Below are 18,413 nucleotides of genomic sequence, written 5' to 3'. Positions count from 1 at the left end.
CCCCACCAATTTAAGCGAGATGAATGCCAACTTCTTTCCAGTGGCAATCTTCAGGCCAGGTTGCCAGCCTGCTTGTAGATAGCCCTTGATAGGTAATAGGCCACATGGCTTTGGTCCTCTTTGGGGGCCCCAAGGAGGACCTATGACTCCAGCAGAGAGCTCTGCATTTGGAGTCTGGAGTTATAGATTCTAAGTTTAATTTTACTACTAAGGTGATTTTTTTTATGGTTGGCAAAGGTGGGGGCTGAGTAACCTTTACTGCTCCATGGCTCCCTCTGCTTTGTTATGATCGTGTGCCTGGTTTCATGAAAAAGGTGTTGTAGAGATTCTAGAGATTGTAGTGGTGGTCAGTAATCAAGTTCTCTTACCCTACCTGCATTTCATTGATATTCCCTCAACTTAATAAGGTAATGAGCATGTTAAGTGAACAAACTAGTAGCAGGGCTTATTACCAAATGAATGTAGATTGACAGTGTCATAGAGCTTGGAAATTAGAATCTGGACTAAGTGTTTTCTTAAAATCATTTTCATATCTAGGGAATTTGGCCTTGTCAGTACTTATGGTAATTAAATTCAAGCCACACTTAATGATAAGCATCATTGTCATTGTTCTCCATGATAATAAATCATTGATAATAAATAAAACAATCAATGGTAATAAATAAAATATAGCAACGCTATGTTCTTTACTTTTTATAACCAGAATCAATATTGATGGTTTTCTCAAGTACAGCCAGGGTATCATGTAATTATAACATCCATCCCTTCCACTTTAAGATAAACGTTCGGGGCCATTTCTTCAGCAGATGTGATCTCTGCTCTTTACTGATCAACCCCAGTGATTCAGTTCTCCCCTTTTATCATCATCACTCCTACTCCCTCCAATTTCTCTGATACTTATTCACACTAACAGTTAAACTAGGGACTTCAGGATGTATGCTGAGTGCTGGGAATTCTAGGAAGGGCTGGATTCTCTGAGTGCTTGGAATCTATTGAAGGGTCAGGACCAAGTGGAATGAGGGCGGAGGCTGAAGAGGACACATGTCACCCTCTTTTATAGTTTTTGCAACCTTCATCTGGGCGTGGGAAGTTCTAGCTGTACCCACAGGCTTTTGAACCAAAGAAAATTCAGCTGTTAGAGTTGTGTCCTGTGAGTCCTCTGAGCATCCTCTTCTTGACCCCTCCCCTCCACCTTCATGCTCCAAGCATTGACCAGACTGTACTCTCTTTTCAGAGGTCTGAGCATCAATTTGGCAGAGAACGCCTCACCTCCGACTCATATCTGGGGATAAGTCCTAAAAAAGCGCTCCTTTGAGACCTAGGTTCTTTTGTTCCCTTTTGTTTCCTTCCTGTAGTTTTTACTATCTGAGATACCACAGCAATCCCTTAATCTTCTTTGGCCTTCCAACACACGTGTATCTAGTTCCTTTTATTCAATTCCCTTTGTTTGCAATTCCTAGCATGGATTCTGCTTACAGAGGGATCCCAATTGGAAATTCAGGCTTAAGGGATTTGGGGGGTCAAATGATGGGAATTTTGGATGCTGTTTTGTGGTGAACATCCCAAGAAAGGAGTTATGTTGACTGATGTGTAGTGGAGGGGATCTTTAACAGGGCAGAGGAGACTCAAGTGAGGTGGCACTGGCTCAGGTTGACTTTGAACAAAAGTGCACCTGGCATTACCACACTCTTTCCTAGGGTCACAGAAACACTGGAAGCCAAAAGTGATAGAATTGGGGCCATGGCAGGAAAGGACTGTGTTCTTCCAAGGCCAGAAAGGAGATTAGGGTGAAAAGTAAGAGACGTTGAGTCAGGAGACTCTTTGCAGGGCTGGGAAGAGGGGCTCATGGATGAGCTTATCTGGAAGGTTCTGTCTCATTCTTTGTGCTTTTCTTCCTTATAGACAGGTAAACCTGAAGCTGTTAGTGCTTCAAGTCTGTCTCCTAAAACTCATTTCACTCTAGTAGTTAACTTATACCTCAGTAAATTTTTAGGCTTGGCTACAGCAGATAGGATGGGGTGTATAAACAAGATATAAAAATAACTATTACCACTGATCAGGAACCTAGGGCAGAGGGTAGGGGATAAGCTGGCATCTGGGGCTCAGATTTGGGAGAAATCGCTGCCCACCTCTTTACTTCCTTAGGCAGTTCTGGAGTCCACTGCATTTTGAGGGTACCTGAAACCAGGATTGCCTCAGTTAAAAGACCAGTCTGCATAGTCCCTGTGGCTCCCCATGTGGATGGAGCTGAAAGAGTGTTAGGTAGGGGAGCTCTACTGCCTGGCTTTCCATTCAGGTGTGGCCTTAGGTGGGGTAGTTGAGAAATGCCACAGGGACCTTGCCTGAGACGTGTGGCTAATTTTGCTCTTACAGGATGCCTTTAGCCTGACTGCAGAGGGCAAGGCTCCCAGTCCCAGGAGATGGAGTCCCTGACATGAGAGTGCCTGGCATTTCCAGTTCTAGCTCCAGAATGACATGACAGGAGAGCTGAACTCTGGGAAATTCCCTTAGTTTCCCCTTTATGAGAAACCTAGGATCTGTCATCAACCTCATTTCCTTGTGGTTGATTTTGTGCGGATTGGCTCAACACTTATTTCTCAGCGAGCCCGGACAGGTGATACTTGTGCTAATTCTGTGATTTCTTCCTCCGAGCCTCACAGGATCTTCTGGTAGGAGGAGCTGGTTTTCTTTCATGTCATACGTTTCTCATGCCCCACCCAGGAAGCTGGAGCCTCCCTCTCTGCTCATCCAGATAAATGATCCAGGCTCCATTAGAGCCCATCACTGACCTTGGAAGCTGCTGGAGCCACGATTCAGTCCCCTGGACTGTAGATAAAGGCCCTTTCTTGCCAGGTATAGTCAATAGCTGGAAAACCTCTTCTCCCTCCCTCTGGAGCCTTTCCTCTCATCTGTGCTTTGGGGCTTAATGAAGGGAAGGGCCACATCAGGCTGGCTCTGTGCTTTGTCCTATGTGTGGCTGCTTCTTACTGGGGAGTTGCTGGGATCCTGGCAGAGTGGCCCTGGCATGGGACCCTCCCCTTCTCCTAGGCAAAAACAATGCCGATGAAGGGGTGGAGGCTTCAGAGAAGAGGAGTCAGGGCATCAGGTGCCTGTGGGTTATTTAAGGTCAAATTTTATGCCTGGCCTTCGAACTCCTAGGGGAGACACTACCATACTATCTGGATCTCCAGGTGGAGGAAAATTCTACCTGTTCTCCCTTTGCTGATGCTTCCTTCAAGTTTTGTCCCAGATGTGGCTCAGAACTTCTGCCCAGAGCTTCGTGTCAGGCCAGGTTTCCCAGCTCCCTGTCTAGAATGAGGGCCTGAGGAGCTAGTGTCCTGGAAGGTCTTGGAAACATCTCTTGTGGTTCATCTGTTCTATGTCTGCCTTCACAGGTGCTGAGACAACCACACTATGAGAGGCACTCCAGGAGACGCTGACGGTGGAGGAAGGGCCATCTATCAATCAAGTGAATCAAATGCTGTTGGGATGGGGCTCTGGAGGCTTAGGCCCTCTGCACTCACGCTATCTCCTGTGGAAGCCCCAGCCTTCTCTGCTCCTCTCTGTACACTGCCCTTCCCACCTGGTGCTGCCCACCTACCACTGGGCCCTGGGCTTCTGGAGGGTGGGAGCTATTGCTTAGTCACTGCTCCAGCTCCAGTCCCCAGCACCGGGGCCAAGCACAGAGTAGGCACAAAAGAGGGTAGCTGGGCCTTGGCACACAGGTTCTGTGAGACTGCTCATTGCCCTCTGTCTTGATAGTTTGCCCTCTTAAACCAGTGACTTCCCTTGGTAGCCCTTGCCTTCCTCACCAGAGCTCACAACTTCACTAGAAAGAAAGGCTAGGCTGATGGGTGATGTGAGTGCTGTCAGTTTGGGGATGCAAACCCCACACCTTCCTTACAAAATGGCCTGGGTTAGATACTTTTCTCCTGGGTCTAGTAAAGCAGCCTTGATTATAATATTTCTTCATTTTTTTCTGTATCCCAAAATCAGTGTGTAAACCTATTACTGGGACTATTAATGATTTGAATCAGCAAGTGTGGACCCTTCAGGGTCAGAACCTTGTGGCAGTTCCACGAAGTGACAGTGTGACCCCAGGTGAGTGGTCACCCTGTGCCTTGCCCACTGTTTGCACTGCTGTGGCTGGGAAGCTGGCATCAGCCTTTTGTAAAAGTGTGACTTTACAATGGGTCCCACCAGGAGTGGGGAGAATTTCACACCTAATTGGGAAGAGAAGTCAGGGAGAACTTTGTGTTCCACTAAGATGAAGAAGCCAGAGATGGTGGAGGAGCCTCCAAGGGAATAGGAAAGCTGCTGTCAGTCATCTGAAGCCCTGTCTTATGGAAGACTAGTAGCTTGTTCTGCATGACTTCAGGGTGTCCTAAAATGACTAAATGGGTGAATACCACAGAAAGGCAGGTTTCAGCATCACATTGGGAAAAACTTGCAAAAGGGACCAAGCTCTCCAAGAATCAGAGGGGCGGCTTGATGTAGGAGCTCCCCATCTCCACGTGCTCAAGCAGAGGCGTGAGAATCTCAAGAGCATACTCTGTTGTCTGCTTAGCTCTCTGTGTTTGCTCATTTACTAGGGCAGTGATTGGCACATGGTATGAATGAATGAATGAATGAATGAATATGGGGGTTGGCCATTTGGTGGGTCTAGTTGGGATTACACTCTTCAGCTCTCTTCCAGATCCACTTGAGGATACTGCCCTGCTAAATCAAATAATCTTTCTGACTTCAAAAGGAAACTGATACCATCTCTCCTCTTATCTTTACAGTCACTGTCGCTGTTATCACATGCAAGTATCCAGAGGCTCTTGAGCAAGGCAGAGGGGATCCCATTTATTTGGGAATCCAGAATCCAGAAATGTGTTTGTATTGTGAGAAGGTTGGAGAACAGCCCACATTGCAGCTAAAAGTGAGTAGCTAAGAAAAATATTTAAAAAGCCTTTCCTTTTAGAAGTGTTTGGTTGAATACCTAATTTTAGAATTAAAAAAGAAATAGTCTCATCTTCCTAAGCATATTTATTCCCAGCCTCTTTTAAGTTATGTGCATGCAATACACTTTTCTTTTTATCCTGGCTGTCAGTAGTTAAGGTCCTTGTTTTGCTTTTTTTTTTCCAAGCCAAACTGCATCCAGCTTTATTAAAGATACTTTCCATAAACATTCATGGTATTTCAGGCAGGATATGGGCAGACAATTGTTAACAGTATACAACAACTTTCAAACTCCCTTCTTCAATGGACTACCAGAAATCAGAAAGCCACTATAAAACCCAATGAAGTCTTCATCTGATGCTCTGAACAGGGAGAGTTTAGAGTGAGAGTTGACATTTCACATTTAGCATGTGGTTTCAACTTTTCACAAGCCAACCCTGACTTTCAGGAAGTGAAATGAAAATGGTAGAATTTATCTGAAGATCCACGATCTAGAAACAGAACCACTGCTCTTTTGACAGGTGCCATCTCAGTGGCATCACTGGAAAGTCCAGAGTGCCTGACATACTGGTAACCAATGATTGAGGGCCAGGTCCCAACAGATGTCTGGGCTTAAAGGAGTTAAATCTATGCTGAAAGATGGAAAGGGAGAAGAGGACATAAAAATGAATTTATTTTCCATACCACAAGCCTTTTCTGCCAAGGTGGCCGTGTGTGTCAAAGTCAGAGAATCCCTCCTCCTGGGAGCCAAGAGGAACTCTCTCAAAACTAGAAGGGAAAGGTGTTTTCCCCACATCGATCCAGCTTTGGAGACATTCTATTAGTGACATATGCCCCTTCCCCTAAAAACAACAATGAAGTGTTCTGGGTGCTAACAACATAGCTTAAAAAGAAAAGTAAAACAAAATTCTGCATTTTTATAAAACTTGATAAAAAACAGTTTTTCAAACTGTACAGTCACCAGAAGTACACAGTTATCAAAAATGCACACACTACACTTGGCATCTGCAGCACCTTCAGCTTTCTGTGCCTTCCCTGTTTTGGCATCTCTATTTTCTGCAGGGTTATTCCGCTCCTTGCCAGCATCAGCTTTCCCTTTTTCCCTTTGGGTACCTTCTCTCCCTTCTTTGCAGGGGCATGTTTAGGCTTGGCCTCTGGATTTGGAGGAGCAGGTTTAGCAGACAACTTTGCGGGCCTTCTCTGTGGTTTGTCCTTCACCTTGGCTTATCTCCTTTAGCATCCCCTTCAGCCTTTCTCCTGGGCATGGTGGTGGCCACCCCAGCGGGATATAGGCACTGGGTGCAGGATGCAGCAGTGTGCGGGTTTTGGTCAGTCTGGGGGCTGTTCTCGCCTCTTCTTCACACTGCTCTGTCTTTCTTAACCTTTGATATATTCTTGGCCATCATTTCTTCAAGTATATTCTCACCCTTATTTTCCTTTTGGAATTCCTATTCATCCATCATTGGAAGTTATGAATCTCACTTCAGTATCTCACGATATCTCATCTAATTTTTTATACTTTCTATCCCTTCATTGCTTTTTAAAATTTTGGTGTTGCATCTGGAAGAATTTCTTGCTTTGCTCTGCCAGCTCATGGTTACATTTTCAGTGTTGTCCCTTCTGGAAATCATCCTTTTATAGCATTTCCTGAAATTTCAATCTTTACTCTTTTAATTCCCAAACTCTCTGGTTTGTTCTCTTTTTATTTTTTAATGACTGTTTGTCCTCGTTCCACAAACTTCAGTTTAATTCAGTTTGATTCAACTCAATCCAATTCAATTAAGCACATGTATGGGTACTTCCTGGCCTCTAGCACTGCGTAGATGCTTGAGATATAGCTGTGCACAGAATGGCAAAGAACCCTGACCATGTGGGTCTTGGATTCTAGTGAAAGGAGAGAAATGGCAAACAATAAATGTAATAGTAGGTAAATTTGTGCTATGTTAGAGGTCTTTACCTCTCCTAGAAAAATAAAAATGGTTACAGCAGGATAGATAGACCAGCAGCACCAGGAACACAGGCGGCGTCAGGCTGCAGTGGTGAATAGTGCAATAGGCATCATTGCCTAGGTGAGATGTTAGCAGGGAGTAGAAAGAGCTAGGGAAGTTAGTTAGCAGGTGTCTAGTGAGGGCACGTCCCAGGACCAGTGAGGACCGGTGTGCAGGAGTGAATTGAGGAATGAGTCCAGAGAGATAAAGGCAGACATGAAAGGCTTGTCCTTTGCAAGGACTCAGCCTTGCAATCTGAGTGAAATGGGAACTATTAGAATGTTTTGAACAGAGGAATGGTGTGAAGGGGCTTAGGTCTAAAAAGTATCTCTCTGGAGATCTTAGGCTGTGGCGGGCAAAGGTGAAAGTCCTTCAGGAGACTTTGAGGTGGTCTAGGTGTGATTTGATGGGCCAGGAGATAGCAGCAGAGGTGGGGAGAAGTGAGTCAGATTCTGGTAGTATTTTAAGTGGAGGAAACAGGATTGTGAGTGTGATCAATAAAGTCAGGACTGAGAATGACATTTTCTGCTTTGTCCTGTCAGCTAAGTCACCCTTACGTTGTGCGTTTGTTCTCAGATGGGGACTAAGAATTGACTGTTGCGTTTGGCAATGTGTGGGTCTTTGGGGACCTTGGCAGGAGCAGTGTTGGTGCTGTAGTGGGGGCGAAAGCCTGGATGGAGTAAATTTAAAGGGAGGAATTACAAGAAAGGGATCAGAGACAGCAGATATGGACAGCGATTGCAGGAAGTTTTCTGCAAAGTGGAACTGGTGGCGGTGGTGGGTAAGCAAAGTAGTTCTTTTGTTTGAGATGGTAGAAATGACAGCAAATATGCTGATGGGAATGACTAAGAAGAGCAAGCAAAATTGAGGGAGCACAAGAGAGCAGGGAGAACGGCTAGAGGGATGTCGTTAAGTTGCAAGTGCAGATGGGACCTTTCACCCAGTCCTCCTCAAGCAGGGAGGTGCAGATATGGGTGCCACGTGCTGGGAGCCCATGTTACGGTGTGGTTTGTACAAGTTGTCTTCTAATTACTTCAATTTTCTCAGTGGGTGGGAAGTTGAAGGTGATGATGGAGGAGGTATGGGAGTTTCAAAGGAGGAAGCATTCTTCCATTTATTAAACAGCAAATCTCTGTTGAGTAGAATGCTGGGGGCTTTCCTCTGTGTTGAGGAATACAGTGATGAACAAGTCTAACAATCATTCTGGGGTTGATGAATAAATACGCTAAGTTTAGATAGCAGTCGGTACTAATGAAGAAAATAACTCAGGAATATGATCGCAATGAGTAGGAGGGGGGATTCCAAACCGATTTTGGCTGGGATGGAATGTTCAGTAAAGTTCTCCCCAAGGAGGAGACCCAGGTGATGGGGAGCAGCTGGCCTTGGGAAGATGTGGGGCCGGTGTGAGGTGCAGGGAGAGTAAGTGCCAGGACCTTGGGTGGGAACAGCTTGGTGTCTTGGAAGGCAAAGAAGAAGACAGGTGTGGTGGGGGCAGAATGAGCATGCAGGAGAGTGGTAAGAAGGCAGGGCAGCAGGTAGGCAGGAGCTGGGTGGCGTAGACCCTGTGGGCTTTGCCGAGGAGTTTCACTGTAATAACAATAGAAAATCATGCAAAAGGGTATCATAATCTTATTTATTTACTTCGGTTTAAAGTTCACTTACCTGCCTTATGGAGAATGATTATTAGAGAATAGAGTAGGTTCAAGGAGAACGTTTAGAAGGTCACCCTAATTGTCCAGGTGACAGAGTGATGGCCTGCATTGGGGTTGATGCCATGTGTGGAGTGCAAGAAGTGACTCGATTCAGGAAATATTTTGGTATTTTGGAAATAGAGTCCACAGGCCTTGCTCCTGGGTTAGATGTTAGGGGATCAAAAAAAAAAAAAAAAAAAAAAGAAATGTCAGTAATGACTCCTACGTTTCTGGCCACCCAAAGAATCAGATTAACTGGAAGCCATTAATTGAGTAAAGGAATCCTGTGGGAGAAGAACTTCTCACTCAGGGTGGAATGTGGCTGAATTACAGATCATTTCTGTGTCTCTCTTGAGATCTTGAACACTTGCAATTTACTTAGAAATACTTATTTTACCTAAATATACAATGCACGTACGTACAAATATATAGACATACAGAATATAGTTCCATATACAATATAGAAGGCATTTTTTGATTGCTCTATTTACCTTCTTCCTTTGATACAAATCCTTTGATTTGTTAGACCCTCTTGGGTCTTTTTCATTGGTATTTATCTTTCTCATATATGTGGCAATTAGTCAGAAATTCATACCCTAACCTGGCTGTCCTTTGTCACGCCAGTGGTTCTTGCCGGGTAGTGACTCTCACTGTTGTGGTATTGGTAAGGGAGGTAATTTCCAATTTCTTCCTTTTCCTAAGGGTCCCCTCAGCCTCTTGTGTGAGAAGAGTTCTAACTTGTTGTTCAAGTGTGGCTGCTTGTTCATTAAACTCTCCCTTGTAAACTTCCTACACCATCTCTGGATTTGAGGGTGGGGGCTTGGAAGGTAAAATTTCATGTATGTTTACTCTGCTGCTCCTTCAAAATGTGTGTTTCTCTAGGCCTGCTCTAATAGATGGATAAGGTTTTCTGGAACTTTGGAACATTTATTGAATTATTATGAATAACCTTGAATAGCTCAAACAGCTTCTGTTTCTCCCAATGGGTACTTGTTCTGACATTTCAGGAGCAGAAGATCATGGATCTGTATGGCCAACCTGAGCCCGTGAAACCCTTCCTTTTCTACCGTGCCAAGACTGGTAGGACCTCCACCTTTGAGTCTGTGGCCTTCCCGGACTGGTTCATTGCCTCCTCCAAGAGAGACCAGCCCATCATCCTGACTTCAGAACTTGGGAAGTCATACAACACTGCCTTTGAATTAAATATAAATGACTGAACTCAGCCTAGAGGTGGCAGCTTGGTCTTTGTCTTAAAGTTTCTGGTTCCCAGTGTGTTTTCGTCTACATTTTCTTAGTGTCATTTTCTCGCTGGTGCTGAGATAGGAGCAAGGCTGCTGTTATCATCTCATTTTATAATGAAGAAGAAGCAATTACTTCATAGCAACTGAAGAACAGGATGTGGCCTCAGAAGCAGGAGAGCTGGGTGGTATAAGGCTGTCCTCTCAAGCTGGTGCTGTGTAGGCCACAAGGCATCTGCATGAGTGACTTTAAGACTCAAAGACCAAACACTGAGCTTTCTTCTAGGGGTGGGTATGAAGATGCTTCAGAGCTCATGCGTGTTACCCACGATGGCATGACTAGCACAGAGCTGATCTGTTTCTGTTTTGCTTTATTCCCTCTTGGGATGATATCATCCAGTCTTTATATGTTGCCAATATACCTCATTGTGTGTAATAGAACCTTCTTAGCATTAAGACCTTGTAAACAAAAATAATTCTTGTGTTAAGTTAAATCATTTTTGTCCTAATTGTAATGTGTAATCTTAAAGTTAAATAAACTTTGTGTATTTATATAATAATAAAGCTAAAACTGACATAAAATAAAGAAAGAGTAAACTGAAATTAGCAAGAGTAGTTGAATAAAGCCATTGCAGTGGGTAAACCTGGGACTGGGGCTTAGCTGGGGACAAAAGGGCCTTCCTTGGTGGATAGCGATGGGGTGGGGGTGAGAAATTCAGTATGTAACAGGGCTCTGCTGTTTGGCTCCTTTCTTTATGGTCGAATAGCCTTGGTTTTTCCCTGCTTCCTCTAGTCTTTTCCTTTTAGACCATCTCACCATTCACATACTTTTTTCAAAAACTTCAGTAAAGGTGTCTTTTTTTTCTTCTTGGAAGAGAAAGCCTTGCTTTCCCAACAGCCACCTTTAGAAGATATATTCTGACGAAATTAAATAACTGACTGATATAGTTTGCATGTTTGTCCTCGTCCAAATCTCATGTTGAAATATAATCCCCAGTGTTGAAGGTGGAGCCTGGTGGGAGGTGTTTTGGTCATGGGGGTGGATCACTTGTGGCTTGATGCTGTCCTCACCATAGTGAGTGGGTTCTCACAAGATCTGGTTGTTTAAAAGTGTGTGGCACCTCCACCCTCACTCTCTCTGTTGCTCCTGCTTTTGCCATGTGATGTACCTGCTCCCCCTTCACCCTCTGCCATGATTGGAAGCTTCCTGAGGCCTCCCTAGACGCCAAACAGATACCAATACCAAGCTTCCTGTAAAGCCCGCAGAACAGAACTGTGAGCTAATTAAACCTCTTTTCTTAATAAATTACCCAGTCTTGGGTATTTCTTTACAACCGTGAAAGAACGACCTAACACCCTCACTGTGGGTATAATTGGAGAAATATATACCTCAGATCTGATTCTGTATATAATAGATTTCTTTATTTTTACTCTAACACTGAAAATGCAGAACATTCTGTTTGCTTAAGTACATTCTTCAAAATAGCATAGCAACTTATTTTTTTTTCTACTTTTGGGCAATCAGACTGCATCCACTACTAACAATTACAATAAGCAATCAGCAAGCATGGATTTAATGTGATACCTCTTTATTCTTTAACTTTTTCTTTTTGGGGGGTTATTTTTAATTAAACATTTAAAAATAATTTTTAAAGCTCAATTTTTACGTATCTTTTTAAATTGACAGATAACAGTGTATGTTTTTATTGGGTACCACATGATGTTTTGAAGTACATATACATTTGTGGAATGGTTAAATCTAGCTAATTAACAAATGTACTGCCTCACATGGTTATCATTTTTTGTGGTGAGAGCACATAACATCCACTCTCTACATTTTTTGAGAGAATATATCATCATTTACTATAGTCTCCTTGCTGTAAAATAGGTCTCTTGAAATTTATTCCTCCTACATAACTGTAATTATGTAGCCCTTGGCTAACATCCCCCCATCCCTCCTCCTGCCTAACTACACTAGCCTCTGGTAACTACCATTCTACTTTCTACCTCTATGAGATCAACTTTTTTTAAAATTTCACATATGAGTGAGATCATGTGGTATTTGTCTTTCTGTGCCTGGCTTGTTTCATTTAGCATAATGTTCTCCAGGTTCATCCATGTCGTCACAACTGGTGGGATTTCAATCCCTTTTTATGGCTAAATAGTATTCCATTATGTGTATGTACCACATTTTCTTTATCTACTCATCTGTTGATGGACACTTAGGTTGACTCAATATCTTGGCTATTGTGAATGGTGCTACAATAAACATGGGAGTGCAGATATCTCTTTGACATAAAGATTTGAATTCCTTTGCATAGTGTGATTGCTGGATCATATGGTAGTTCTATTTTTAATTTTCTGAGCTTCTATAATGTTTTCAGAGTGGCTGCACTAATTTAAATGCCCCCCAAAGGTGTATAAGAGCTTCCTTTTCTCCACAACATTGACAGCACTTATCTTTTGTCTTTTTGATAATGGCCATTCTAACTAGGGGAAAGTGATATGCCATTGTGATTTTGACTTGCATTTCTCTGATTAGGAATATTGAGCATTTTTTCATATATCTATTGGTCATTTGTGTGTCTTTCTTTTTGTGAAATGTCTATTCAGGTATTTTGCCTGTTTTTCAAACAGGTTATTTATTTATTATTATTATTATTTGCAACTGAGTTGTTTAAGTTCGCTATGTATTTTTGATATTTACTCCTTGTCAGATGTATAGTTTGCAAATATTTTCGCCCATTCTGTAAGTTGTCTCTTCACTCTGTTGATTGTTTCCTTTTCTGTACAGAAGCTCTCTTGTTTGATATAGTCACACATTTGTTTATTTCTGATTTTGTTTTTTGCCTTTGATTTTGAGGTCTTATCCAAAAAATCCTTGCTCAGACAATGTTTCTCCTATGTTTTCTTCTAGTAGTTTCATAGTTTCAAGTCTTACGTTTAAGTATTTAATCCATCTTAATTTTTGTATATGGTGAGAGATAAGAGTCAATTTTATTTTTCTGCGTGTGGATATCCAATTTTTCTAACATCATTTATTATTTTTTATAATAATAATGACAATTATAGCATTTACTACAATGACTTGTAATACTCTAAGGTGCATGTGTGTGTCTGTGTTTTAATATTTTACAAATTGTCACAAAGGCACTCAACCCCATAGAAGATGTAGTATTTTTTAGTGTAAAGCAATTTTTGTAGTCTTGACAAAAATCATTTAAAATTCTGTCACAAAGCAAATTAATTTCCTATTTCATGAATTAAAAATGAAAAGAGACTACAAAAAGCTTTATTTGTTTTAAATAATGTTTCCCTTCTTTTTTGGGGACAAAACAATGTCTACTTTAATTAGGTAAATCTTCCTCAGACTTTGATGTTGTATCATAGCATATATCATGATCTTACCCACTATGTTTAGAGATTGTTTTTTAAATTAAGTGTGTAATAATGCCCACACCTTTATTAACTCTGTTTAGCTGCATTAGTTATGATGATGCTAAAATCTCTCATATTTCATTTTTTCTTGATGTCATTTCATCAAACCATTAAGACTCATGGTTAAAATATAGTAAATATATAATAGAGGCATATGTTTATTTAACACAAAGCTTGTTGTTAGTATCATGTTCACAGTGGTGGGAGCCATGACTAATTCATCAGTGTCCCCAGTGCCTTGGCAGTAGGTCTTCACCATTAAATCTCATGTTGTAGAATTACTTTATCACTTGCTTTAAAAAGAATCATTTGCTTAATAATTTGCTTAGAGTAATGTTTGCTATTAGTGTATAAAAATGCTACTGTTTTTTCAGCAAAGACTTGGGACTAACTTAAATGTCCATCAGTGTTAGACTGGATAAAGAAAATGTGGCACATATACACCATGGAATACTATGCAGCCATAAAAAGAATGAGTTCATGTCCTTTGCAGGGACATGGGTGAAGCTGGAAACCATTATTCTCAGCAAACTAACACAGGAACAGAAAAGCAAACACCACATGTTCTCACTCTTAAGTGGGAGTTGAACAATGAGAACACATAGATACAGGGAGGGGAACATCAGGCACTGAGGCCTGTCAGGGGATGGGGGGTAAAGGGAGGGAGAGCATTAGGACAAATACCTAATGTGGGGCTTAAAACCTAGATGATGGGTTGATAGGTGTGGCAAACCACCATGGCACATGTGTGTAACAAATCTGCACGTGTATCCCAGAACTTAAAGTTAAAAAAAATGCTACTGTTTTTTGAACGTTGATTTTGTAACCTGCAACTTTATTGAATTAGTTTATTAGATCTAACAGTTTTTTTTCGATGTTTAAGATTTTTAATGTATAAGAGCATGTCAAAAGCAAACATGGACAATTTAACTTTCTCCTTTCCAATTTGGACGCCTTTTATTTCTTTCTTTTGTCTGGCTCTGGCTAGGACTTCCAGTACTATGTTGAAGAGAAGTGGTGAAAGTGGGCATTCTTTTTTTCTTCCAAATCTTAGAATAAAAGCTTCAAACTTTTCCCCATTCAGTATGATGTTAGCCATGGGTTTGTTGTATATGGCCTTTCTTATGTTCAGATACATTCCTTCTATACCTAATCCATTGAGAGTTTTTATCATGAAGAGATGTTGAATTTTGTCAAATGTTTTTTTCTGCGTCTTTTGAAATGATTATATATTTTTTCTTTCATTTTGTTAACATGGTATATTATATTTATTGATTTGTGTGTATTGAACCATCCTTGCATACCTGGGATGATTTGCTATGGTGAATAATCCTTTTAATGTGCTATTTGAGTTTGGTTTGCTAGTAGTTTATTATGGAATTTTGCATCTATGTTCATTAGCGATGTTGGTCTGTAGTTTTCCTTTTTGGTGGTGTTCTGGTCTGGTTTTGGCATCAGGATGATGCTGGCCTTATGGAATGAGTTTGAAAGAATTCCACTCTCTTCAGCTTTGTGAAATAGTGTGAAAAGGCTTGGTGTTAGTTCTTCACTAAATGCTTGATAGAATTAAGGAATGAAGCCATCAGGCCCTGGGGTTTTCTTTGATGAAAGAGTTTTAAACTGCTAATTAAATCTCCTTCCCTATTGATCTGTTCAGTCTTTTTATTTCTTCATATTTCAATAGTGGTAGGTTTTATGTGTCCAGGAATTTATCTATTTCTTCAAGGTTTTCCAATTTGTTGGCATATAATTGTCCATAATAGTCTCTATGATTCTTTGTATTTCAGTGATATCAGCTTTAACATCTCCCTTTTCATTTCTGATTTTATTTATTTGAATATTCTTTTTTTCTTAGTCTAGCTTACATTTTGCTTATTTTATTTATCTTTTTAAAAATCAGCTCTTCATTTTGTTGATCTTTTTTAGTCTCTATTGATTTATGCTCTGATTTTTATTATTTTTTCTTCTACTAATTTTAGGTTTAGTTTTTTCTTGTTTTTCTAGTTCCTTGAGATGCAACATTACATTGTTTATTTATAAGAGTATATAGTATATAATGCTGTATACTCTTTTTGTCTTTGACAGTTTGATGATTATATGTTGTGGGGTAGTCTTATTTGGGTTCTTTCTTTTTAAATATAGGTGTTTATCACCATAAACATTCCTCTTAGGACTGCTAATGCTGTATTCCATAAGTTTTGGTATATTGTGTTTCCATTTTCATTTTTCTCAAGACATTTTAAAATTTTCCTTTAAATTTCTTTATTGGCCCATTGGTTGTTCAGTAACATGTTGTTTAATTTCCATGTATTTGCAAATTTTACCAGGTTTCTCCTGTTAATTCTTTCTAGTTTTATACCACTGTGGTCAGAGAAGATATGTGATATGATTTCAATCTTTTTAAATATGTTAATACTTGTTTTGTGGCCTAACATATATTCTGTTCTGAAGAATGTTCCATGTTGCAATTGAAAAGAATATGTATTCTGTAGCAGTTAAATGCAATTGTTTTTTGTAAATTTCTGTTAGGTCTATTTTGTCTAGAGTGCCATTTAAATCTGATGTTTGTTAATTTTGTGACTGTATGAGCTTTCCATTGCTGAAGGTGAAGTGTTGAAATCCCTTACAATTATTGTATTGCAATCTATCCCTTTCTTTAGATCTATTAATATTTTCCTTGCTGAATTCACCCCTTTGCCATTATATAATGACCTCCTTTGTCTCATTTTTACTTAAATAAAAATTAAGTTTTAAATTTACAATCTATTTTATCCAATATAACTATAGCTACTTCTGCTCTCTTTTGGTTTCCATTTGGGTAGAACATCTTTTCCATCCCTTCACTTTCATTGTACATGTATCCTTATAGATGAAGTGGGTTTCTTGTTGGCTGTGTAAGTTGGGCCTTGTTTTTTTTTTTTTTTTTTAATTCAGCTACTCTATGACTTTTCATTGGATAATTTAGTTCATTTATATTCAAGGTAATTATTGATTGTAAGAACTTACTCCTGCCATTTTGTTACATGTTTTCTAGTTGTTTTGTGGATCCTTTATTCCTTTCTTTCTCTCTTACTGTCTTCCTTTGTGGCTAATTTTCTTTAGTCGTATGTTTTGATTCCTAATTATTATTTTTAGTGCATAGGTTTTTGCTTTGTGGTTACCATGAGGCTTACAAAGACTTTTTATGGTTGTAACAGGTTATTTAAAACTGATGACAACTTAAATTTGATTGCAAATATTTCTACTTTTTAATTTAACTCCTCTCTCAACATTTTGAATTTTTGATGTCATAGCTTATATCTTTTTATGTTGCATATTCTTTAAGAACTTGTTATAGTTATTATTTATAATAGTTTTGTCTTTTAACCTTTTATACTAAAGATATAAGTGATTTACATACCACCATTATGTTAATAGAGTATTCAGAGTTTGACTATGTACCTACTTTTACCAACGAGTTATATTCTTTCAGATGTTTTTGTGTTACTCATTTGCATCTTTTTTTTCATCTTGCAGAACTCCCTTTAGCATTTCTTGTAAGACAGGTTTGGTGGCGATGGATTCCCTCAGTTTTTGTGTGTCTGAAAAATCTTTATCTCTCCATCATTTTTGAAAGACAGCTTTGCTGACCAGAATATTCTTGGTTGGCACGTTTTTTTCCTTCAGCATTTTAAATGTATCATTCCATTTTCTCCTGGCCTATGAGGTTTCTGTTGAGAAGTTTGCTGTTGGGCATATAGAGACCATTATATGTTATTTGCTTCTTTTCCCTTGCTACTTTCAGGATACTCTTTTTGTCTTTGACAGTTTGATGATTATATGTTGTGGGGTAGTCTTGTTTGGGTTGAGTTTGATTAGAGATCTTTGACCTTCCTGTACTTGGATATTTATATCTTTCTCCAGGTTTGGAAAGTTTTCCATTGTTATTCTATTCCTTTCTCTTTCTTTACTCCCTCTTGAGTACCAGTAACCCATACATTTGCTCTTTTGATGTTACTCCATAAGTTTTATAAGCTTTCTTCATTTATTTTTATTCCTTTTTCTCCACTGACTGTATATTTTGAATTACCCTGTCTTTGAATTCACAGATTCTTTTCCTCTTGTTGTTCAGTTCTACTGTGGATGGTCTCATTGTATTTTTAATTTTTTTCTCGGCTCCAGAATTTCTATTTGAGTTTTTGAAAGTTATTTCATTATCTCTGTTAAATTTCTCTGACAAAATTTTGAATTGTTTTTCGGTATGTTCTTGAAGTTTGCTGAGCTTCCCTAAAACAGGTATCTTGAATTCCTTGTCAGGCAGTTCTTCCATCTCCATTTCTTCAGGGTCAGTCACTGGCACCTTATTTTGTCTGCTTGGTGAAGTGATCATTCCCTGATTTATCGTGATTCTTGTAGCCATTTGTAGATGTCCGTGCATTGATGTAAGTACCTAATCTAGTCTTTGCAATCTGGCTTTGTTGGGGAGCTTCCTTTAGCAGTAAGCCTGTCCAGAGATTCAGAGAAGTTTGACTGGGGAGATCCCTAAGCCTGTGACCATTTCAGCAATTGCAGCACTAGGAGCTGCTCTAAGTCCAGGACCACGATGGCCAGAATCCTTTGGCAGCAGAGGCTGAGGTAGCACTGGGTCACATCCAAAGCTTAGAGTCTCTGAGACCAGCACAGCACTACATAGGGCATGCTCAACACCATGGCCACTATGGCCTGCCCACTGCTGGCAGTGACTTGTACCAAACTCAAGTCCATCTCACTGGTGCCACAGGTTCCTGTCTGGTGCTGGGGTAGATCTAGAGGCTTCATCTACAGGTATAAGCCTGGTGGTAGGGATCAAGTTGTTTGCCCTGTGGTGGGTTTTACTGTGGCAGGCGTGGTACTGAGTTCCAAGGTGAAGTCTTACTCTTAATTCCTTTTTCTTTCCCCGAGAGATAATGTCTCTCTCTATACTGCACTGCCTGGGGTTAGGGAAGGGGTGATGTGGGTAATGTAAAACGGTCCTTCCTATTCTCTTCAATGCATCTGTTATTATTATGATGCTAAAATCAAGTACTGTGATCTCTCACCTGGTTTCCTTTGCTCTTGTGATTTTTTTTGTGCATGAATAGTTGATCAAATTGATG

At 40.2% G+C, this 18,413-nt stretch overlaps 1 protein-coding gene across 15 annotated transcripts in view; it reads left to right on the top strand.

Moving 5' to 3' along the window:
- The window catches only part of IL36G (interleukin 36 gamma), a 212,973-nt gene that overhangs the window by 180,042 nt on the left and 14,518 nt on the right, over positions 1-18,413 (top strand). For 8 of the 15 annotated variants that reach the window (XM_063789406.1, XM_063789405.1, XM_054678185.2 and 5 more), the window contains 5 exons: positions 2,722-2,853; positions 3,396-3,469; positions 3,997-4,101; positions 4,785-4,924; positions 9,631-10,451. In XM_063789406.1, the coding sequence (XP_063645476.1) occupies positions 3,415-3,469; positions 3,997-4,101; positions 4,785-4,924; positions 9,631-9,840 (510 nt within the window). In that variant the 5' untranslated portion in view covers positions 2,722-2,853; positions 3,396-3,414 and the 3' untranslated portion in view covers positions 9,841-10,451. Of the gene's footprint in view, positions 1-2,660; positions 2,854-3,395; positions 3,470-3,996; positions 4,102-4,784; positions 4,925-9,630; positions 10,452-18,413 lie in introns of those variants that run through there. The other 7 variants (XM_063789403.1, XM_016949267.4, XM_054678184.2 and 4 more) reach the window with 3 other exon arrangements.

This window comes from Pan troglodytes, chromosome 12, assembly GCF_028858775.2.
Source record: "Pan troglodytes isolate AG18354 chromosome 12, NHGRI_mPanTro3-v2.0_pri, whole genome shotgun sequence".
In the NCBI taxonomy this organism is placed as follows: Eukaryota; Metazoa; Chordata; class Mammalia; order Primates; family Hominidae; genus Pan; species Pan troglodytes.
The sequence above is the reverse complement of the archived record's forward strand: the minus strand, read 5'-3'. Positions and strand labels throughout refer to the sequence as shown.